The following is a 24,073-nucleotide window of genomic DNA, read 5'->3' as shown; positions in this document are numbered from 1 at the left end:
CTGGGAAGGGAGCGGCGCGGCTCGGCCTCGCAGCCTGAGCGGCGGCAGCGCCGCCATGTCCGGGGGCAGCAGCGCCGGCGAGTGGTGCCTCATGGAGAGCGACCCGGGCGTCTTCACCGAGCTCATCAAGGGCTTCGGTGAGCGTCGAGCGGGGCCGGGCAGGGGTGGGGGCTCCGCGGGGCTGTTCCCACATCGCTGGGTGCGAGCTCGCTGTCCCTGCCGGGCAGTGAGGGCATGCGGGGCTCGGTTGCTGCAGGGCCGGGAAGGGGCTGGATCGCGCTGCCGGCGGCGAGCGCGGCTCCCGTGGTGTGCTCGGCCCGGCCCGGCCCGGCCGCCTGCGGGCACCGCCGAGCCCGGCCCCAGCGCGGCCTGTGCGGCCCGGCCCGGCCCTCGGCCGGCACCTGCTGCTCTGCGGCGGGACGGCTCGGCAGGGACTGCCGCGGAGCCACAGCGCCCTTGGGTTAGAAAGGGCTGCTCAGATCATCGGGGCCAAGCTATGACCCAGCATCACCTTGTGAGCCAGACCGGGACACTGGGTGCCATGTCCAGTCTTTCCTTAAACACCTCCGGGGCAGTGACTCCATCACTTCCCTGGGCAGCCCATTCTAACGTCTCATCAGCCCTTTGAAAAAATTCCTCCGAATGTCCAAACTGAACTTCCCTGGGAAGGTGCTCGGGTTACAGAGCCCCAGGAATGAGGACATTCAGAGAAAGAGCTGTGCCTAGGCTGAGCTGTGGGGCTTTGCAGTGGCTGGGTAGCCTGTAAGCAGCTGCCTGGCCTTCTAGAATGCTAAATTTTGTGTTGAATTGCATTTAAAATCTTCGGTGAGTATATGGTTATTACAGCAGCCAGGTTATTCTCAGCCAAAGAACCAAAATTATTTTATTCCACATTTCATTAATTCATACTTTGTTGTGTCTTTTTCTCAGAAACAAACTCCAGACATGCTTCTTTTACGTTTTTATTTAAATGAAACTTCCACATAGTAAATATTTGAACCTTTTGGGCTGTGTATTATGCAAATGTCTTGCTTGAACATACAGCATTTTTGGTCTACTACTATAGGTCTTTGGAGGCAGATGTTTAAAGTTCTGCTTTGGGCTTGCTGATAATGCCTTTATAAACAGTGTTGTTTTCACTTAAGCAAAGGACCTGAAGTGATCAGAGATATTTAGGCTTCTCTGCTTCTTCTTTAAATGCAACTCTCTTGTAGAGACAGTATCACCATACACAGGTTCAGAAATTCCTGAAATAGTTTTTCTGCCTGTTTTGTTTGGGTTTTTTTAATCAAGGTCTGTTAAAGCCCACAGATAGGCTTTTCCATAGCCTGGATATGCTAATTGTAAATATTACATAATGCCTTTGTGTTTTCTTTCATAAGTCTCTCTTTAATGGCAGTGTCCTTTTTAAAATGAGTTAGTTGAAGAAACCTGGTTTTTTTTCCTTATTTCAGGCTGTAGAGGAGCACAAGTTGAAGAAATATGGAGCTTGGAGCCAGAGAACTTTGAAAAATTGAAGTAAGGCACATGATTTTTATTCACATTTGTCTGAAGTCCCTGAAAGAATGTGTACTAAACTCAGGTGTATTTTTGGTGGATCTGTTGTTTGGGGCATTTTGTGTTTGTATTTTTTCCTTCAGTTTCAACAGAAGTTGGGTAGGATTTTGATTTAATGGAATACCTGGCAGTTAAATTGCTTTTCATTAATGCTTTGGTACTTAATCTAGCTTAATCAGGTTTTGAAAGAAATGCTGATGGTAGCTAGAATGTGGAAGTAGATTTCTAATGATTTTTCCATTAGCTTGCCTTACAGCTCTTAACAAATTCTTGGGTGAATTTCCTTGCCTTATTCCTTGGGGTCCTTGCTTTATCTCCCTCTCTCCTCACATCCCAGGGTGTTGCCTCTGTTGTCTTAAATCATTTTCCAGTACTTAGATACCTTTGTAACTCATTTTTCCTGCAGAACCACTTCCATGTGGATGTGAAGGCAAATAGACTTCTTATAACTGATAATGACTGGTGTCATGTGGAACAATTTTGCCCTCATTAAGCAACATGAATTCTTTTAATGTTTTGTCCATGTGTAAACATGCTGTTATCCATGTTTACGTACAGGATTTTAAGAGGAAAATATCATTTAACCTGGATCATACTCTTGTATCTTGTGCAAATATCCCATACTTGTAGGATTAATCTTTCAAAAGATGCAGGAATTGGTACAGAGGATGTACTTCTAGAATTTTTGACTGAAGATGTTTGACCAGCAACACCTGAATGGCAGAAATGTTGCCTATTAATTGGTTTATTTGCTGTCTGCACCATCAGAGCATTTACCTGTTTGTTCATTAAGTGACAGCTTTGCATATCCTGGAGATGTTTGTCTTTCTAGTCCTTGGGGGATGGCCAGCTTCCATCCTCCCTTCCCATTTACACCTGCAATATTTTACACAATGTATGAACACTGGGAGTGAAAGGATATAGAAGCATCTTTGTTTTCTAAACAGCAGCTCTGTAAGCACACAGTGTGTGGTGATTGTGAGTGGGGCTGGCCCAGCCTCATGCCCAGTGGGTGCAGCTGTGGCAGCAGGTGAGCAGCACTGACAGCAATGAGCCATGGAGTGCCCAGGGGCACTGAGCAGCCACCAAAGGGAACAGAGGGCACACAGGGGCAGGGCACCAACAGGAGGAGATAAAAGGCTGGGCTGGAGAACAAGAAGGGTGGATGCTTGCAGCCTTCTGAAGTGACAGGGTGTTACTCTGTGGGCTGAAGCTTTCTGAAAAAAAGCTGTGATGATACCCTGTGTGTGGTAGCTGTCTCAAGTGTGACATGTGCTGAAGAGAGAATTCCACTGAGAGACTTTGAAAAAATGCATCTCAGATTTCTGGTCAGAGCTTAGGAAAAGTTTCTTGTGCACTACTATGTTTGTCTTTTGTAGCAAAACCATTTCTGGCTGCTTTTTGGTGATGACCTTAGATTTCAGTTGATGAATAAGTTTTTTTCTTACTGTAACTGAAAATTTTAAGACCTGTTTTCTTTATTAATAAATTTTTGTGTTCTGGAAGTACTAAATACAGTGCAATGTGTAGTAAAAGCTGTTTACTATTCAGGACATGTAGTCTGAAAGGCAAGACACATTTTTACTAGAAGAGAAAACTGGGTTTCTCTTACTTGTGGTGAGCTAACTCAGAGCATGAAGTTTTGGGAGAGCTCCTCTTGGGCCATTTCATCTGTGTCTATAAGGATTACCAAAATGTTTGTTCCTGTCCTTGTGTATGACTGACAAATGCTTTGATAGCTGTTTATCACTAACCAATTCACATGAGATTCTGCAACTATAAAAGTTGCAGTAACCAGGAAAACTGGTCCTGACTTTTGAAAATTAGTGGCTAATTGCTAATTCAGATTGTGATTTTTCGTTTGCTTGTTTAGCATTTACAGAAAGAAACCTGAATTATCTTTTGTCTAATTAAAAGAGCACATCTGAAAATTATAGTGCATGTTCCTGGTATTTAGAAAGAATTAACAGAATTACCATACCAGCATGCAGCTAAACTACAGTACAGATAATTTTAATATTTTTTCATCAGTATTGGTGACCTTTTTACTATAAATTTTGTTTTTCAGGCCAGTACATGGGCTGATTTTTCTCTTCAAGTGGCAGCCCGGAGAGGAGCCAGCGGGTTCTGTTGTCCAGGATTCCAGACTGGATACAATATTTTTTGCTAAGCAGGTATGAGAAATTCGGTAATTGTTTTAGCTATATAACAAAACATAGCTTTTAATAATAACAAAAAAAAAAAAAAAAAAAAAAAAAAAGGAGCTGGTTTTTTGTTAATATGTACACAGAAATCAACATTTTGCAAGGTAAAGTAGTTTCAACAAATTCTGAGAGTAGGAGCTGTGTATTGACAAAGCAAATCAGTTTAATCTGTCAAGTCTGACAAAAATTGCAGCTATGGAAGAGTAAAGCTCTTATTTATTTGTCAGCCCTCACCCATGAAGTAACTCAGTCTTCTGTGCAGTAGAAGTGTCTTGTGGTAAATGTTCTCAGCAGGATGAGCAAATTACTTCTTTTGAAACCACTTTCAACAACTCATTAGAAGAAATTTATTTTGGTCCTGTTTTTATTTCTTACTTTTCTCAAATGCTCTGAAGCTTGGGCAGTATATGTAGGATAATGCTTTCCTTTAAGGGTTTGCAGACCATTTTGGCATGCAAGTTTTAAGTATTCAAATCAGAAAGGTGAATTTAAATTAGAATCACTGGGAAATTGGTTTAGCTGATGTAGTCCATTGTGTTTTATTAAATACAGAGTAGTAGTGAAATTTTGTCTTAGAGTTAACAGACTGCTCTGTGCGCTTTTTGCAAGAAAGAAAAGCAAGAGAAAGTGATCAGAATGAAAGTAGGAGTATTTATTATGGGTATTTATTACAAAACATTGACATCAAAGGGCAAATTATTAGGATTTCTGTGAAAACTGTTACATGGTGTAGTTGTTGGGGTGTTAAGGGTGGGGGTTTTGGGGGGGCTTTTATTTTTTTCATTGGGTTTTTTCTTATTTCCCACCACAAATGCAAATTTTGAATGTAAATTTCAAGATATGAAAAAATGTATTCACACTTCCAGATAAAAGTATAGAAATATGGAACACAGTGCAAATAGTCATCCTGGCCACTCTTTACCTGCACTTCTGTTTCATTCCTTTTATAATCATGCTGTTGTGGATCAGCTTTTTCAATGCTGCTTCTCTTCATTCTTCCCCTGCTGTAGCTCTTGAGTCCTGCCAAGCCCTGCCCAACATTTTTATGATGCAGTGATCAGTAGCAGTTTACTAATTGTAGTTTGGTAGCTCTCATAGACACTGGTTTAGGTTGTGATTTCTGTCTAACCAAACATACTGTTAGTAGCCATGGGCTGTAACCAAAGAACAGCCATGGGGCAAAGAACTTAAAGAAAATCCTTGATGTAGCTTTCAAAAGGTAGTTCCATGGTGGGAGGAAATTACTCTGATTGGAATCTAGAGAGAGGTTTTTTTGGAGGATGTTGTTTTTTAAATGGAAGGTGAATTTTCCCTCACTCAAGGGGTTTCATCTTGTTTCCTGTGAGTAGCTGAGGTTGTCCTAGAATTGCTGTTCTTGTGAATGCTGAACACTTTCTAAGCATTTGTCTGCTTGCTCCACTTCTTTTGCTTTTTCACCCCCTTCCTTTTTTGAAGCTTGACACTGTGTTTAAATGCAATAGCTAAGAGGAGTTTTCTTGAGCTTTAAGATGAGATTGCAGCATGTACATCACAAAATTTGGATAATGTTAGATTTGATAACAAGCCCCACAAAATTAAAGGCTAACAGTGAAAAGTCTTCTTTATTTTATAGTTTTCTTTGAAACACTCATATTTTAATATATTCTTAAGCTGAAACCTCCTTTTAATTGTCCCTTTCCTTTACCTGCTGCCTTTGAAGAGAGTGTGCTGGAGTGACTCTTAGTTTTAGCATGGAAAGCAATTTCTAGAAATGTTGACTCTTACAATAGTACTGCCTGGTTATGCCACTTGATGGCGTGGAATAGATGTTTCAAAAGTCATTTGCATAAAGTTTAGAATTAGTTTAGAATGTTTTTCCTTTTTAATTATTATCTGTCAGTCAAGTGCAGTGGCTTTGCAAAATTAAAACATTCCTTAAAGACATCTATGTGCTTGTGTTTCATTTCAGTTCAGTTTTGCCTGCACTGAGCTATTGGGACTGAACAACTAGAAATAGGTGCAGAGAAATTATTATTAAAAGTAACAGAAAGAAACTGCTTTGGATATTTTGGAGGAATCTGTTTAATACCAGTTTAGCTCTGGTGACTTTCACACTGCAGAAAGTTAGCCTGGGTTAGGGATCCAACTTGACAAACAACATTTTGAGGATTTAGTGTTTTCTTGAGCGTGTCAGATGTTATAATTTGCTGCTGCTGAGAGCAGGGTGCAGTGAAACTCTGAGCCAGTGAAGCTCATCCCCCAGCAGTTCTCTGTGCATGGTATCTGGGCTGGTCTCTGCTGTACTGTGAGATGTGTCTGTTCAGCAAGTCTGTACAGGACAAAACTGGTAAGTGAGAGAACAGGGGGTTCTTTATGGTAGTGCTGAAGTTACTGCACTTCTCAAACCACAGTCTGGATCCTTCTGAGTCACCCAGGAGGACAAAGCAAGATGAGCATTAGTATTGAATATTTGTGTTGTGACAGAGCAAGTCCTCCCAGCCATCATGCAGCTGGGTTCATGTCTCTTTTTTATTTCCTCTTTATGTTTTAAGCTAAATTTTGTGCGTGCTTTGAGGGTCTTTCCAGAAGACCTTTTGCTTCATTACAAAAGGGATGATGTAAAATTACACTATGTTCATATGTAGGCTGGGATCCTAGAACAAATAGATTGGTTAGGACAATTTTTATGACATTTAAGGTTATTGATCTGTAGATCTGTATCTTCAAAACTGTCATGACGCTGAAAAATCTCAATAAATCTTTGCCTCTCTTTTCTCACGCATTTTCTTCTTTTAAATGTTCCCATCTGAAGACATTTGGTACAATTGGTTTTACTGCAGACATGTTTTCATGTCTTCCTGAATCCTGTGTGAGCAAGACAAGGTTACTGTGAATATACAACAAGAGTTGAGTAGAGGAGAGAAATTTTGTTTCTGTTCATAACTTTATTATGTGTTCAATTTTAAAAATTGTTTTAGTATGGGGAACTTTATTTAGAGGTAAAAGGCTACAGCTCTCAAACTGTCTAGTAAAACATCTTTAAAATTGCACTAGGAAACACAATTTTGGTAAGAAGCTTGTGCATGCTCCCATTTTCCTCATTTCCACTTCCATAGTGATGTTGTAGTTGAATTCCAAATGACAACTAGATCTTGTTCCAAGTTATATCACGCCTGTGTTGGGGGGTTGAATTTTGAAGTCTGTCTTGTATGCATGCATATTAAAGGGGTGTTTTTAATGGTCACTTTTATGTGCACTCATGTTAAATTTGGCCTCCCTGTTATGCCTAGGTATGGTTTGGTCCTCTGGTTGAGGCCAGAGAACTCTGGATGATCTTACATTCCCTTTGAGCTAGGATACATAGGCACCATGAGGTGAGTTAAGGATACAGTTTCAGCCTTAACTCAGAATTTCCTGATTTCTGTGTTGCATCAGTGGGCCCTTGCTGTTGTTTTCACACACAATGGATACATGATTACAGCTGCTCAATGTATTCAGCTCCCTGCCACACTCTTTGGAGGAGCTGCATTCTCTGCTGAGCACTGCAGAAGTGTCTCTGGACATTGTTGCAGATCTGAAACTACTTCTGAGTTTAATAAATTCTTCAGCTTTTAGTATGGAACTGTTGGTATCCTGCCTTTCCTAGGTGCCATGTATTTATTTTATTTTGCATTGTCATGACAGAGCATTAACTTCATTAATTGGGAATGCCTTCAGAAGGAGTGTCTTATAAATGATACTGTTAATAACAAACCATTGCTCTCTAGTTGTGTTTATGGCACTAATGGAAGGATATGTATTTTTTTGTATTTCCAGTACTTAATTGAGTTCAAACTCAAATGACCTTTTCAGATTTGGTAACATTAAGATAGACCTGTGTTAAAGCTAAGTTTGGGATAACAGATAACTTACAAGAAGTACAACTTCAAGACATGAAACAAATCAGAAAGATATTTTCAGCTATTATTCAGTAACTGAATATAGCTGTAGAAAGATTATATCTTTACTCCAACAAAATTTAAGTAGAAAAATTATATTGGGATTCTAAACGAGAATAAATGGTGGAACTTCATGCTGAATTTTTCATGTTGAGCTCTGTAAAACTCAACTGTTCTGTAATGTTGGAATGTTCTGTAAGTGAATTTGCTGGTTAAACTACCAATTGCAGCCCAGGCTTGTCCACAGCTTTTTTGAAAAGCAAAATACATAATCCATCAGGTAGAAGATGTGAGTCAAGAATTTAAAGTGCTTCTGCCTGAAGTTGATCCAGAAGGTCAGATGTGATCCCTAGAGAAAGGTGCATGGTTAGGAAGTCATGCATCTTACTTAGAGAGTAGCCTCATCAAGTGGTTGCTTGGTTTAAGCTGAACTTCACCTGAGGATAGGTTAATCTCTTGATATATTTCTGTGTATATATGTTACTGTTTTCTTTCAAGTATTGTAAAACACCCCTTGAACTTTTGCCTACACAATCTTTTAACTCTGAGTGTCTGCTTTAAGTTGAAGTATTGAGTATTGATCAATCTAATACCTCACCAAGGCTTCCTGGACAGAAATATCCAGGCAAATGTTGGTATTTCTGAACAAATATAGAAAATCCTTTTAATCCTCAAGTCCAAATAAAAATCTTTTGGGAACAACCTGAATCTATTATCATGTTAGCTAAAATCAAAGAATGTTTTCTGTTATGCTGAGGCACCCTAAGTAAGAGACACATTGGGAGTGAGAGATGGGTATCCTGAAGGGTTCTCCAGGTTGTGTGGAGCAGTGCTGGACTGGCTGTGTGCACAGATGGCACTGTGTCTGTGTGACAAATAAATCCCACGCTTGCCTGCATTTGGTCCTGATATCCCATCCTCACTGTGCACCCCTCACCCTGCCTTTGAGCCACCACTAACTAGAGATTCCCTTGTTCCATCTTGGTGTTCCCCTGTGTCATCTACACCCAGGGACACACTGGATTTCTATGCACATCACCTGCATTTCCTTCTATTCCTCTGCTACAGGACTGTTGTTGCTGCCTTTTCCTTAACTCCTGCCTCTCAATTGACTGAAGTGCTAGAATGTATTTCTATAATGTGTTTTCATTTCAATAGCTGGAGGCTATTCCCCCTCAGATCCACATCTTTTGCAGTGTTTTCTAGCAGTCAGACTTTGTTTAGCTTGGTCCCTATACTTCATCAGACTTTTTTCACAATGTAGCTGGAATACAAAACATGCCTGATTTGATGAGCCCATTAATTCCTTGCAAAGTCTAATTTTCCCTCTGACTTTATTTTGTGTTTCAAGCTGTTGTATCCTGCTATACAAAATCTCAGTAAATTTCCTTTTCTTGTTTTGAAGCCATTATTGAGTTGTCTGTAAAGAGCAACTGGTTGTTCCATTTTAATTTTTCAGCAAAATTAGTTGCCATTTAGTCCTGTCTCTCCTATAATGGCCTGTATTAACTGTCATTTCCAAATACAATTTGCTGTAGTGACCCTGCCTCCGTTGTAGCAGCACAGGTGATGTGCCTTCTGCTTCTCTGTCGGCCTAATTACACTGCATCAGCTTCACCCACTCTGATGCACTTGAGGTTTCCCTGCTTTCATCCTAGCACTACCTTACCACTGTCTCTGCCAACATTCTTTAGCTGTATCTCAGAGTCTTTAGTTCTTTCTCCTAAGTTACAGTGTAATTCAAAGTGTGCCGTTCTGCTGCTCTGGGAGTTGGAGTTTTTCTGCTGCTGGTTCTTCATTTCAGTGCCCTTGATGGATTTTCCTTGTATGTCCCTTATTTTGCACGTGTGTATTCTAGCCCTTAGCTGGTGTACCTGCACTTGGTTTAATTTCTGTTTTGGCTGCTGTAATCAGTTCTGTATATGTAGCTGACTCCCTTGATTACTGTTTAAGTCAACTAGATTGTATTTTTCTTAAATTAAGATGTTTGATTATTTATCATCTGTGTATATACATAACCTGAACTGAGAACACCCTAAAGTATAGAAAATAAATTTATGATATGGTTTTAGTATTAACATAGTAGGTTTTCCTTTGTTAGGACTGGCCTCAATTGTGAAACACGTTGCTTGGGTTTTCTCTTTTTTTTTTTCCCTCCTTTCTTGTTGGAAGTGGTTTCACATTCATGGCCCTGAACTAATTTTCATATTTTTATACAAAAGTCACATCATCTCTGAAAGATTTAAGTACCATTTTCAATTGCAAAATAGTCTCAAAGACTAATGATGCATTACTCATTCCTAAGCTATAGCTCTCTGAGAAAAAACTGCTAATATAAAGTCTTGTATTATGGCCTCATACCATTTGATAAGAGAGCATTTAGTTAAATCTCAGATTAAATAATCCTTGCAGCTTCTTTCTTTTAATATGGTGTTTTACTTTGGTTATTGGTGAACAACATTAAAGATATGGCTTTTATAGAAAGAGGGTCGTTTATATTTTCTCCAAGTGGAATATTTAACACTGAAATGTCAAACTAGTAACTTTAACTTGAAAAGGATAGCTGTATTGGGCAAGTATGTTATTCAGCTAACCATCATTTAAACAATATATACATCCTGGAATGCTTTTATTAGGTTATCCCTAGAACACTTGACTTTTTTTGTCCAATAAAACCTTTTAATAACAATTTTCAGTTCCATAATGTGTGTTATTGCTTCAAATTAAATTTTTTGACCTCTTACTCTTAGCAGGAGATCTGATTATTTGAAGGACTTTTCTTGGGAGAGTTGACTTTTTGTTAAGAACATAGATAACGCAATTTGGGCAACTTGCTTTGAATATTACTGTGTGTTTCTCCACAGGGATCCAAGGATTTATGTCTTTCATTATTGACTTTAGAGAGATGGTGAGGCAGTGGAATGGCAGTTTCTGAGGACAGCTGTGAAAGATGAGTTTTATCAGTGAATTGTGTATGACAGCATGCAGAGCTGATTTTATCATAGCAGGGGCTTTTCTATAGCTACCCAGGCAGCAAATCCAGTCTGTGTTAGGGTGTAGCTCTCATGTGAATCAGCATAAGTGTGTGTGCAACAAAAGCAAACACAGTTTGGAGTGAACTTTTATCACCAGTGCTGACCAAATTCTCCATGCTTTTTTCTAGGTCATAAATAATGCCTGTGCAACTCAAGCCATAGTAAGTGTGCTGTTAAACTGTGCTCATCAAGACATTCATCTAGGAGAGACCTTGTCAGAATTTAAAGAATTTTCCCAAAGCTTTGATGCTGCAGTGAGTGACCAGTGTTTTCTGCATTTTGAGTGTCACAGTGTTACAGCTCTGGTGGTTTACAGGTGTTTTGTTACTTCCTTTCAGATGAAAGGTTTGGCACTGAGCAACTCAGAAGTGATTCGGCAAGTTCACAACAGTTTTGCCAGGTAACATATGTTTTAAATCTGGCCAAAATTAGAACAAATCCTTTTTAATCTCAGGGGTTTTTAAATTTTCTTTGCAGACAACAGATGTTTGAGTTTGATGCAAAGTCTTCAGCAAAGGAAGAAGATGCCTTTCACTTTGTAAGCTATGTTCCTGTTAATGGGAGGCTATATGAGCTAGATGGCTTAAGGGAAGGACCAATTGATTTAGGTAATTTTACATTTTTGCTGAACATCCTTTATTTTAACAGTGGCTTTTTGCAATAAATTGGTCATATGTTATAGGTTCAGAGCAAATTATTTATTAAAATAATATCTTGAAAATTTTCTGAATGTGCTGTAGGCTTGTACTTCCTTGCAGTCATTTGTATTGTTTTAATTTTGTTGGTCTGAAAATACAATTTCCTCCCTGCTTCCTCCATGTCTCTGATTTTCATTTAGTAATCAAATGATCAGGTCCTGCAATCCCTTCCAAAACCTTGATAGTTTCGTTGCAAGACAGAAGTTTACATAAAAGGAGAATATTTACACCTGACTCCAGACACTTTTTTTTCCTCTATGTGGCTTGTGTTTACACACTGCTTCTGTTTTGTAATCTTTCTTGAGATATGTGTGCCCTGTTGAGTCTTGAAAAGCTCTGCATTGCCTATCAAGTGTCTGTACTTTAGAGTCTGATACGTTGTCAACAACATGTTCCACACTCCATTCCCAGTGTTTTCCCAAATTTGTTGACAATTTCATTTATGTTTAGGCTGAGCAACAGCTTGCTGCTTAATCTTGTCTTTAGTCTGTCCAGAGAGACTGTACAGTCCTTGGACCGAACATTAACATCATTTGTGTGGTCACAAGATTGAGTCTAAATTTACTTTAAGGTCTTGAAATTGCAAAAGAGGCATTTTCAACTTAGGAAATTACCTCTGGGTATCTTGTCATATAACTTGAAATCAAATTCTCTATCGTATATCCTTTTATGGTTTTTCTTTCTGCCTGACCTTTTAACACTATATTGCATCCACATAGACAAAATCAAGAGTTTAACATTAAATAGCTGTACCTGTCCACAGTGTTTTCCTTTGCTGTCTACTTCAGTGTTGTCATACCAACTAATTCCCCTTGTGTCATAAAAATACTATGTAACATACTTTCCCCCACCCCATTATTACTTGTTATCAGCAAAACAAATGTTAGCTGCTTATGCTGTTAAAATTTAGCTTTGTTCCATTGCTTTGGTCACTGCATTATCTAATTATTACTATTAATAAAACATCTTCCACCTCCTGAAAACTCAACTAAGTAATTTCAGACTGCAGTAGCTAAGGAAAAACATGTTACATACTCTGAAGTTGCTGCATAAGCCTGAATGATGAGAGTCAACTCTGAAATAAATTTTGCCATGATACTGACTTTTTTCCTTTGTTAAATTTTGCAAAGATGATGGATTTTTCCTGTTTCCCCCAGGTGCATGCCATCAGGATGACTGGATAAGTGCAGTGCGGCCCGTCATAGAGAAGCGCATACAAAAGTAAATGGTCGTGATGCCTTTAAATATAGCACCTTCCCTATGCTTGAAAATTCCTTTGTCTTAGCTCCCTTAGTTAAAGGATTGCTGCTGAATTTCTAAGCAATGGCACTTATGCATCATTTCTTTATGCATATCACTGTGTGACTTGAGAACCTGTTGCCCAACATGAGGCAGATATGATGATAGATAAATCTCAAATACACTGTGCTGCTGCATAATTAATCCAAGTAGGTGTGTGTAGTGAAGAGAGATCCTACGAGTGCTCTGGAAAAGATTGTTATCTGTAACACAGCTGTGCATCTTTGTGAGTGGAAGCTAAGAGTGACATGACCATGAATAACATTTGCCTATGCACTTCAAATTATTAGACAGTCATTCTGTCCACACAGCTGGTATATAGAGATCTGAAGTTTTTCTTAGGAATGGCTTATCTTAGAAATTTAAGCTAGAAAAACATACTGTGAAAATTTGCTACTTCTTAACTCTGTTTCCAAAGTGCAGTCGCAAATTTGTTAGAAATAAAGTTCATTTTATGCCATTTTTAGAAAACAATTCAAGTTTTTGCTTGAAGACTATTTTTTTGATAAGCAAAACAGGACTACCAAGTTGTTTTTGGAGAACTTAACCTCCAAAAGGCCTGCTAGTCTAATTGTTGAATGCACTTCTCACACTGTGTGGAGAAGTCTCCAATATTTTCTAACATGTAATAGTAATGAGAAAGTAAAAACTATTGTGTGAAGCATCTTCTGTAAGTTCTGTTGTCATGTTTTCTTTTTTGGACAGTTTATGTATTTGTTTTGTGACCACAGACAGGAATAGTAAGTTTCTGTGAGAGAAGGTAATTAGGAGTTACATATTGGATGGAGTTAATTTGTGGTCTGATTTTATTTTGTAACAAGATTGGATCTGTAGCACAATTTAATAAACCCATATAAAATTTTGTTTCCATGAAATGAAATCAGGGAGAGGGCTTTTGAGTTGTCATGTTGGTACCTAATTTTGAAAGCGGGTTGTCTTTGTTGTTTTGTTTTTCTGTTCCTCATTTAGATACAGTGAAGGTGAGATAAGGTTTAACCTGATGGCTATTGTGTCTGACAGGAAGATGATATATGAGCAGAGGATTGCAGAGCTACAGCAGCAACTGGCAGAGGTAGGCCATGCAATTTCAATTGCTTCAGTATTTCCCTGATAGTTCTCTGTGCTGGCTTTACTATTCACTTCCCTTCCTTGCTCCCAATGGAGCAGCAGCACAAAAAGCAGGGAGTGATTGCTAGAGATGTGTCCAGCACAGTGTGGATGCACTCAGTGCTGCAGCTCTGAGCTGAGCACTCAGCACACTGCTGACCGTGTCATTTTGACCTTCTGCCTTGACTCATTTGCTGTGGAGCTGGAACTGGTTTTTTCCCAGTACCTGCTTGTAGCTAACTGCAGAAATTCCTGGTATGTACCTATAATGGTAAACAAAACTGCTTCTTTCTGTGATAGAAATACCCTTGAGACAAAACTTGCTTTTAAAAAAGTACAATTTAAAAATGGAGTAACATCATCAATTTAAATTTTTGTTTTGTGGAAGGAGGAGCCTATGGATACAGATCAAAGTAGTAATATGTTAAGTTCTATACAATCAGAAGTTGCAAAATACCAGATGTTAATTGAAGAAGAGAACCAAAAATTAAAAAGATATAAGGTATGTAGTCTTTGCTTTTCTGATGAAATTACTGGAACCGTTGTAAGATCAAGTCAGCTTTTATATATATATATATATATGTGGGAGCTTTGCAATTAATGTGAAGGAACTGGATGGGAACTAGAAGATAGTTCAGCTATATAATAATTCTGTTCATGCTTTTAATTTACTTTTAGATTGAAAATATTAGAAGAAAACATAACTACCTGCCTTTCATCATGGAATTGTTAAAGACTCTAGCAGAGCACCAGCAGTTAATACCCTTAGTAGAAAAAGTGAGTATTTCCTAGCTGACAGTATATTACTATAATTCTTCATACCTTCTCTTTTAAATAAAAGAGCCCATGTCATTTATTCTTCCAAGTTCTTTGGCCAGGGATGGCTCCCTGCACTCCCGTGGCAGCCATGGCACAGGGCTGGGAATTTGGTCCCTCCCTTTTCCCTGCTCGGGTGCTCATTTACTGCCTTGGGCTTCCCCTTTCTAAGGTAGCTGGCCATTAACATTGATTTACTGCTAAGGTTTGTATTAAAACTTTAATAAATAAGCGTGTCTGCCACTTTGGCAAGGTTATGAAACTGGTCAGGCACTTGAACTGTAGTCAGCTCTGTGCTAGTGTGCACTTATGCTTGAGTGCCAGAGGCTGGATCCCTGATTCTATACTCACTGAGAAAGGCTCTCTGAATTAGTATAATGAAAAAAGAGCTGTGTGTTATTTAATGAGTACATTCTTTAGCTGAATTTATTTAGGAAAGTACATTTGCAGGCTTGTAGTTTTCAAGAGAGTGACTTGTGGAGTTTTAATCCAGTTTCATGTTAACAGAAGTCATTGATAATACCCATCAAGCTGCTCTCAGAAGTAAATTACCAGAGAATTAGTGGTAACAGATCTTAATTCTGAATCACTGAATTAGATGCTGTTCTGTTCACTTCAATAAGTGGTAACAAGCAGCAGCCTGATTCAGAATTAATTAATGTTTTGACAGAAAGCTGTTGGCCAGTATTGCTTCTGAGTTGTCCCCTCTTCTTGCCCAATCTGTTGAAGTAAATTCATAAGGAAGAAAGTTCCAGTTCCTTACCAGTTTGAACTATTCATGATTGATATGAGAATCTGTCTGCAAATATTTTGACAGGAGCTTTTGTGGGGGTTTTTCCCACTTATTTAAGATCTTGGTGCGTTTCAGAGTTCAATTTTGATCATCTGTATGTCTGACTGTGGTGTTTTCTTGTGACATAAAATGTTTCCATTAGGAAGAGTTTTTTCTATGTAAAATGAAATTGTATAGAGCTATGAAAAATGAAAGTTTAAATTATGTTTTTAAAATAGTGCTTTTCCCCTAGAGAAGTTACCTTATCTCAGTTTCTTTTGCATAATTTATTTCAACCTGTATTTGTAGTCATTCAAAGATCCAGAATGACCTTCATCTTGTCAAAGCTTGACATCATCTCCCCTTGTTTTCTAGGCAAAAGAAAAACAGAATGCCAAGAAAGCTCAGGAGGCCAAATGAAGATGACTTTGCAAAACACATACAGTTACTTGCTTCTGATACTATTTTCATGACAACAAATAAAGCTTTTCATAAACTTCAATTTTTGTCCAGTGCACGTTTGCCAGTTGTAATGGTTTGTCCTGTACTGTTTGCATGGGTCTGACTCTTCCTTCCCCTGCATCCTGTGCATGTAGTACTGCTGAGCAATGTTGAGGTTCTCCTGGTCACATCCAGTATTTAACAGTCTGTCTGAAAGCTTGGGAAGTGGACCCAGAAATGTGCAAGGAAAATGTCCCCATTTTGTCCCACTGGAACATGATAATGATACAAATGCCAGAGGTTTAAGTATAAGCATGAGCTTTCTTTGCTCATCCCTACTAACAGTTACAATCCTGCCAGTTGTTCGGTGACATAGCCTGTGTCTTTGTTTTTATGAAGTATGTGTCTAATTTTTTTACAAAATGGAAAAGTATTAATTTAGCTGTAGAAACATTTGCAAAGACCAATGTATAATCTCAAAAGAACTGCATTGCTTTGGTAGAAAAGATAATAAATATTCCCATTTTTATTTTGGCAAACTTTTTTCTGTGGTATTTTATTATGGGACAAGCTGATTAGGATATGGAGGTCATCAGCCTTGTGACTTGAGTACATGCATTCTAAATTCAAGGTGGAAAGAAGGCACACTATTGCTTTGGGGAGTTAATATTCCTGGATGTAAGGTTTCCTCTTCTGGAGTACGTTCAGTGTAAGTCTTTAAAGCACTATTTTATTTTTTTTACTTTGAGAAGTAATATAAGGAAAAAGGGGATGGAAGATTATTGTTGATGACAATGTTGCTGTGTCCCACAGACCAAAGGAAATACCTGGGGAATGGGGTTCACTGGGTGTCCTGCAGGCAGCATGTGAGCTGTGAACAGGTTGTTTTGGTATGGATAGTAACATTGCAACAATATACACTGCTTGAATTATTCACTGTCAGTGTATGTGTGTTTGTTTAGAAACTTCCAGTTTCTTCCTAAAAGACTTGAATAAGAAAGGAAAAAGATACAAAATATTCTGTTACCTGTGGTTCTTTGTATATATTGCATATATATTTATATAAACAGGATAAAATTTTGGCTGAAGAAGTAAAACAGTGTAGTCTTCACTGTTGGAAGGATCTCAAGTCATTGCCATGGCTGGAAAGGTAAGCTTGGTTTTAGAAAAACTTGAGATCCTTATCTGTGGATATCAATTTTGTACAAAATTAATCAGGTTAATGAGAACATAAACCCTTGTGAGAGTTTCTTACTTTAGTAATTCACTGCAGCCTTATTGTCCAAGGACATGGAAAGACTCTTACAGTGGAAGAGACATGTCTCTGCTTTTAAAATTACACTTGAAACTCCATTTCAACCTGTTGAAAATACTGTCTGTCTTTTTAAGTGGCAGCCTGATGACTCCTGCTGTACCCTGTCATCCTTGAAGAATTTTGCAATTGGATATTAGATGTCAACTTAAATTTGTACTGAAGTCATTTCATTCTTTCTTACTGATGCACTTGGGCACAAAAGGAAAAGCAATTTTGCTGAAGCAGATGATTATTTTTGCAATTATTAAGAAATTAGGAAACATTGCAAGCAATCTTTCTGGATTTGTCATCAGACAAAAAAAAAGGATGGATGTCAAGATGAAATTTTAACAAATTTGTGACTCTAGTGAAAAATGCTTAGTTTTTTAAAAAGGCTGTTTAATGCAGAAGTAGAACATTTCAAAACTAGTGTTTTCTGTTGCATTATGAATCTTTCTGATCAAACTTGTGGCAAATTTTTTACTTTTTTTGCAAAATTCATAGAACATTTTTTCAAAATGTGTGTCTTGGCTTTAAAGGCTGTTATTTGTATATTAGGATAGGGTCACGTGAATGCAGAGCTGGCCAGGAAGCTGATCCTGGCTAGGCTGGGATACACTTCATTTTCTCCTTGGTAGCTGGTGCAGTGCTGTGTTTTGGATGGAGAGAAAAGTGTTGGTAACACACTGATGTTTTCAGTGGTTGCTAAGCCTCCCACAGGGCCACAGTCTCCTCTCAGGCATCCCCCTCCTCTGGCATGGGGCTCCTCCATGGGCTGTGGGTGCAATGCTGCATCCCTGGGGACCTCCATGGCCTGTGGGTGCAATGCTGCATCCCTGTGGACCCCCATGGCCTGTGAGTGGAACACTGCATCCCTGTGGACCTCCATGGGCTGTGGGTGCAATGCTGCATCCCTGGGGACCTCCATGGCCTGTGGGTGGAACACTGCATCCCTGTGGACCTCCATGGCCTGCAGGGGCACAGCTGCCTCACCATGGTCTTCTCCACAGGCTGCAAAGCAATCTCAGTTCCAGCTCCTGGAACGCCTCCTGCCTCTCCTTTTTCACTGCCCCTTGATGTCTGCTGTTCCTCTCACATATTCTCACCTTGCTTTTCTCTTGCTTTTCTCTAGTCACAATTACAATTGCACAATTTCCTTTTCTTTATTCTTAAATCTGCTATCACAGAGACATCACCAACATTTTGAACTGGCCCAGCCTTGGCCAGCATCTCCATCTTTGGAGCTACCAGGGATTGGTTTTGCCAGACATGGAGGGAGCTTCCAGCAGCTTCTCACAGAAGCCACCCCTATAGCCCCCATGCTACCAAAACCTAGGCCATGCAAACCCAGTACAACTGGTTTCAGCCTCTGCCTCCCAAACCTTGTGAGTTTTAGCAGCTACACCTGAGAGATCAGTGAATGACCCTGTTTGCCCTAAACTGCTTTTCAGTGTTTGACTCATCAATGTAGGGTAGAAACAGTTTTATCTTGTCTATTAAAATTATGCAAATAAGTGCATACATGCCCATGTGCTTCCTGTGGAAGGAAGTCCAAGGAGCGGGTGGGGTTTGTGTATGAAAATACAGGACACTCCTTTTCTTGCCTTTTTTCTTTTCCCAGAGCACTATGTTAATGGAAACAATGATAAGAAAAACAGCTGCCTGGGAGAGTCTGTAATAAACTGCCACCTGAACAACCTTCTGATATCGAATTGCTGAAGTCAAAGTACATTCAAGTTGCAATGACTAAGGACTTCAGAAGGAAGGTAAGTTATTTTATGGCTCATATTTTTCATGCAGGTAACACATGTCTGTCTAGCAAAGCCACAGAAACACTGGGGAGAAACAGACTGGAGCTATGTGGCCTTATGTACAAGAACAAGAAGTTTCCCTAACAGCAGAAAGTGTGCTTCTCAAAATAGCTGGCATTTGTTGACAGGCTAGGACTTATGCGTTCCATGTGCCTCAATGAGCACATAAAAAGAATCGATTCATCTCTGAGAAATTGGTGACACTTGCTAAAAATAAATGAGTTTAATATCTCCAAAATGTATACACAATGTAAGCTCTATCTGTGCTCACAGGATGTTCTGATCTTTTCACTGATTTTTACTTTAGTAATTCTAACAGTAGCTTATATAGAAAAACAACATCAAAAATAGCTAACTCACCAAACCACAAATACTATCTCTCTCTGTCTGGTAATAAGAGCCAATTCCAGGATTACTAACTTTCACTCAACTTACACATTTCCTTCAGTGATTTTCCTTTTTCTTCTTCTGTAAATGCTGCTTCTTTCACCTGCTAGACTCAAAAAAGAGTAGGGAACATTATGACATGTCAGATTATAAAAGCCTTCAAGAAAGCTTGAAAAAATCTTTTATAAACAATAAAAAGATAGCAACTTCTTTTTAGCCTTACCAGTCCCTCATTTTCTCCCAGTTTTATAGTACATGAGTAAACCTGCCAGAAAAGAACAAAAATTACATTGTTAATTTAGGTGGTTTTCAGCTTTATACACACACACACACACACACTGGCTTTCTTATAAAATATAATTGCCTTGATTGTTTATCATCCCAACATAGATGTTACCTTCCTAAGCCCATTAAGAGGCTGCTGTAAAATGTGGTGCAGCAATGCTATGAAAGAAAAGAACAAATTTCAACCAAAGTACCACTGGAGCAAAGAAAGGAAATAAGGAAATACTGCTGCTTTTCTGTTGAGACAGAATAGAAAAGGAAATACAACAAGGAAGTCAAGTGCAAGATAAAGAGGTGGCAGCATATGGCACTTGGCAGAGGCTCCTGCCCCTGCCAAGGGGACTCAGAAGCCAAGGAGATGGTAACTTCAGCAGAGGGCACTGGAGTGACAAGGATGTGGTGTGGTGCTGCCTCTGCCTTGCTCTGCCTAGTGGAACTACAGACTTGCTCTGCTGCAAATTCTTCTACTTTCTGTTGTTTCAAAATTTTTACCCCAAAATGAGAGGAGATGTGCTGAATGACACTGGAAGCTCTGGGGTTGGAGCAAAGCAGGCAATGACATATAAGCAGAAAAGGCAGTAAGGAGGAGAATCTGGTACTCCTGAACCAGCATTCTGCATCCCACAACACCGGTGGGACAAGGAGGATGATGAGATGGGATGCTTAAGGAAGTGAAACCTCTAATGAGAAATCACCAAAACAAAGTTTCTTACCCTTCTAATAATTACTTCTTTTTCCACAGCAGCTGCAGTCAGGGGGCATATTTACATAGACCTTTGCATTCCAAGTAGGCTGAAAACACAAACATTAATAATTGTATTGGTATTCTGCAAATTTATTATGAACAGCATCAAAGAACTGCAAAAAAAATTTTAAACAAATCTGATGTTTGGTGGGTTATATAGTATTATTTATTTGTACAAATTGTGAATTTGTGAATGCTTGGGAGAGAATCTTTCAAGGAGGAGCACTCATGTTACACATATGGACTTCACGTTCCTTTAGATCCTCTAGGCTTCTTTTATACATGGGAAATGGAAGCCTTGTGTGTTATGTTGGAGACACATGTCCACAGTGTAAGGCTGCATTTTGAAATTGTATTATTTAAAATAAGCAAATAAAACTAGCTCCAATAGTTGCATCTGCATCCCATGGGCTTGGATGACATTTAGCATGCTCTCTAATGAACATTGGATTTTTTTTCAATGATTGTTGGATGGATACAGTCTTCTGCTTTTGTCAGTGGAATTTTATAAAAGTGCAGGAATTTAGGTTTTGTTAACGTGAGGGTCAATTTTTTTTTAACATGATGGTCAAGCATATACAAGTGCTAAGGATTTTCTTTTTTATTGTCTGTGGTTTAGAATTTTCACTGTGTGAAATAACAAGGACATGCTTGCAGCCACCTGGAGAAGTATTTCATTCTTCCATTCTGGTATCACAGGTTTCAAAATGAGAATTTTTCCTCTATCAGCTTACAAGTCACATTGCTAACTAAAATAGCAAACTGAAACACTGCCAAGACATTTAAAAAATACACATTTCTTTTTTTAAAGACAGCTATCCTGGTACCACAGTTCTAGAGCAGTTTTATATGGAAGGAGTAATATAAAAAATTGAATGGTGAGATGATACCATTTGACAGTTACATTGGTATTTTAGGTGTTTCTCTCCGTCATAGAGGCTAAAATGGGGAGTCATTTTTAATTTGAGGAACATTACTAGTGTAGCCACAAATGTCACATTTTAGAACCATGCCTACACACTATCCCCTTTTGGATGGGAAAAAGGAGAGAAAGATTTGAAAATTGAGACTATATGCGGTAGAATAAAAACTAATTCCTGTGGGCTTTTAAGAACATAAAAGAAAGAACAATGTAAATAAGTGGAGATGAATTCTAGCTGATTTAATGATAAGCTGAAATGATATTTGAAAACAGTAACCCTAAAGGCAAATAACACGTTGTGTTTCATGCTGAAAGCAGTGTGTCACGCAGGGAGAAATGCTGCGTAACTGGGGAAGGCAGCCACTAAAAATAACCCAACTTATCTAGTGCCACCAGATCCCAACAAGAGAAGAGCTCATCTGCACATGTCTCAACTTTCAGAAAACATAACAAAGAATAAACATCAGAAAAGCCTGACTCTGATGGAAGTGTAAAGTGGGGTTTGAGAATTGAAGTGCTCATCTGTGCAGTGTTACATAATAAGAACAATAAGGTGATTTCATATCCTACTTCTTTAAATTTCCACCATGTATTACTGTGGTAACCTATGCTACTGAAAATTGTTGTTAGCATGTTCCTAGTGGCAATGCAAGTAAATGTTGAGGGAAAACATAAACTACGTGAAGAATGAAGCCTTTCCACAATACAGGAACAAAAAACAAAGTGGTAGAAGTCCCCAGACTGGAGTATTGAAACCCAGACTGAACAGAACATCAGAACACTGTACAGTCACTTGCTAGAAATAACAGGACTCAGGCCCTGACCATTTCTAGCTTCTGTGACATTAAACCAAGGTTGCAAAGAACACCTTCCATTTTAGCTATTCCTAATGCCATCTTCTGCTTCTAATCAGGGCACTGACAACTCCAACAAGGTTCACATTTCTACTGTAACATTTAAGGAGGAGTCTGCAAAAGATGGCAATTGTTGATTGAGAGGTTTCTGTGGTTGGAAGCACCTTAAAGCTCATCTTATTCCAAATCCTGCCACAGGCAGGGACAACTTCCACTAGACCAGGCTGCTCCAAGCCCTGTCCAGTCCAGCCTTGGACATTTCCAATTTACACTTATTTTCTAGCTCATAGTAAAGCTCTTGCTAAGTCAAAGATGCTCTTTGTAAATATCCTAATCTTCTGTGTTCGTAAGATCTCGATACCTGTGACTGTGGCTAGAAAACTACGTTTTCAGAAATTAATAGCTTTTCTTAATACTATTTTATTTAAACACTGATCCTTGATAGCTTTTCTTAATACTCTTTTATTTAAACACTGATCCTTGATAACTATTAAGCTTGTTTTGGTGGAAAAGCTAAATAATAGAGATTATTTCTTTAGTAAAACAGATAGAAATAACACTTTTAGTTACTAGCACCACATTTCTTGTAAAGTTAATGAAAATCTGTCTATGGTCAGTACAAGAGTCAGAAACAAGAACTGAAGAATAACCTTGCCCTATGTAGTTTTTCCCTGTGTGTAGGAATTTCTGTCTTCTGTCTGCATGTCACAACCCAGCTTGCTTTTGCAGGCCTGCTCTCTCGAGTCCCTGGCTCTGGGCAGGGCTACTTCTGACTTGACAATGCCCTATTTATATTGTATTTCCAGGTCATGCAATGCTGCACTAACAGTAATACACTGGGTACTCCTTACAGTGTTATGAAAGGAAAAGAGAAAAGCAGTGATTTCCTACACAGCATCCTGCACAATGGCATCACAGCAGGATTGATCCCACAGAGCCTCTAGCTGGGCATAGACATGATAAAATAGATGGGCAATAAAATGGGACCACTGAATACTATTTTTGGTCTTTACTTTAAATATAGCTTTCTTAGTATTTTACACCATATTCATGCTCTCATAAACAGGCATCAAGTGGATGTTACCTTGAAATATCCTGATGCTAAGTTATTAGCTCTTGTAACAATTTAAAACAGTCAGTCGGTACGTGTTTAGTAAATGCTGCAAGTCAAGTGATTGCAAGACATTCTATAATTTCTTTTAAAATTTCTTCTGTATCCCAACTAGTTCTGACTGTGATACAGGAAAGCTTGGAGGATCCCCAGACATCTTACCTGTGGTGTTGGTTAAAGCTAAGGATGATGTGTGTCCTGCAGCACACAAAGCTACGGGGGACCTTCTCCAGCACAGAGTCCATCTCTACACCTTCACTTGGGACTGGCGGGCAAAACCCCGAAAGGTTTGCCCTGTAAGGCCCCGTAAGAGGGAATTTAATTTGCGTTCTTTTTCCCTGAAGTAAGGAAAGTAAACGGCTTGAAGCACTAAGGTGTGATGTATGAGGCAACCGCAGGGTCGCCAACAGAGGTTCCTGAGGGAGAGAAAATGGCGGGCGGGGGCCCTCAGCAAGCTCTCAAAACACAGAGCGCTCCCCGGGAGCCACTCCGAGTGTGAAAAGCCTCGACCTCCACCCCCGATCCCGCTAACTATGACAAGAGGAGGTGAGGAGGGGGGAAAAAGACCCCACCTGAAAGGAGGAAGGCATCTGACATTGGAGACCGTCCCTGACAGAGCGCGAGGTACCCTGCCCGAGACGGGCGGTAGCTCCCCCGCCCTGCCCTCACGGGCTCCAGGCCGTGACTCGGCCATTTCTCCCCATCCCGTCCCGTTCCGTCCCCGTCGCGTCCCGGTTGCGGGGGAAGGCGGGCGCAGGAAGGGGCGGGTGGTGCCGAGAGGGAGGGAGGGAGGTGGGCGGTGAGAGGAGCAGTCGACG

General features: G+C 39.5%; 1 protein-coding gene and 1 long non-coding RNA gene across 6 annotated transcripts; one reads left to right on the top strand and one right to left on the bottom strand.

Annotated features, from left to right (window-relative positions):
* UCHL5 (ubiquitin C-terminal hydrolase L5) lies at window positions 1-15,907 on the top strand. Of its 3 annotated transcripts, XM_063165505.1 has the most exons (11): window positions 2-137; window positions 1,455-1,518; window positions 3,626-3,731; window positions 10,842-10,967; window positions 11,052-11,113; window positions 11,191-11,321; window positions 12,569-12,632; window positions 13,680-13,782; window positions 14,206-14,319; window positions 14,496-14,594; window positions 15,781-15,907. In XM_063165505.1, exons 1-11 carry the CDS (start codon window positions 56-58, stop codon window positions 15,823-15,825), a joined length of 996 nt encoding a protein of 331 aa, XP_063021575.1. In that variant the 5' UTR covers window positions 2-55; the 3' UTR covers window positions 15,826-15,907. The 3 variants fall into 3 exon arrangements, with proteins under 3 accessions (XP_063021576.1, XP_063021575.1, XP_063021577.1); XM_063165506.1 differs by lacking the exon at window positions 14,206-14,319 and having other exon boundaries at window positions 1-137; XM_063165507.1 differs by lacking the exons at window positions 2-137; window positions 1,455-1,518 and adding an exon at window positions 7,031-7,114.
* LOC134422969 (uncharacterized) lies at window positions 4,393-23,968 on the bottom strand. Of its 3 annotated transcripts, none has more exons than XR_010028962.1 (6): window positions 23,828-23,968; window positions 23,418-23,671; window positions 20,337-20,415; window positions 19,562-19,603; window positions 19,387-19,444; window positions 4,393-6,605 (listed from the first exon to the last, which is right to left on the bottom strand). It is a non-coding gene; the product is annotated as an uncharacterized LOC134422969 (long non-coding RNA). The 3 variants fall into 3 exon arrangements; XR_010028961.1 differs by having other exon boundaries at window positions 23,418-23,593; XR_010028960.1 differs by lacking the exon at window positions 23,418-23,671.
* Window positions 23,969-24,073: the final 105 nt, after the last annotated feature.

This window comes from Melospiza melodia, chromosome 11, assembly GCF_035770615.1.
Source record: "Melospiza melodia melodia isolate bMelMel2 chromosome 11, bMelMel2.pri, whole genome shotgun sequence".
NCBI classification, from domain to species: Eukaryota; Metazoa; Chordata; class Aves; order Passeriformes; family Passerellidae; genus Melospiza; species Melospiza melodia.
This window is presented reverse-complemented; position numbering and strand designations above follow the sequence as displayed.

Excerpts from the sequence above, each read along its gene's own strand:
- UCHL5 (XM_063165505.1), top strand. The coding sequence starts at position 56 with ATGTCCGGGGGCAGCAGCGCCGGCGAGTGGTGCCTCATGGAGAGCGAC. Across the intron at positions 11,114-11,190 it reads GTTCACAACAGTTTTGCCAG|ACAACAGATGTTTGAGTTTG; the intron begins GTAACATATGTT and ends TTTTCTTTGCAG. Across the intron at positions 11,322-12,568 it reads GGAAGGACCAATTGATTTAG|GTGCATGCCATCAGGATGAC; the intron begins GTAATTTTACAT and ends TGTTTCCCCCAG.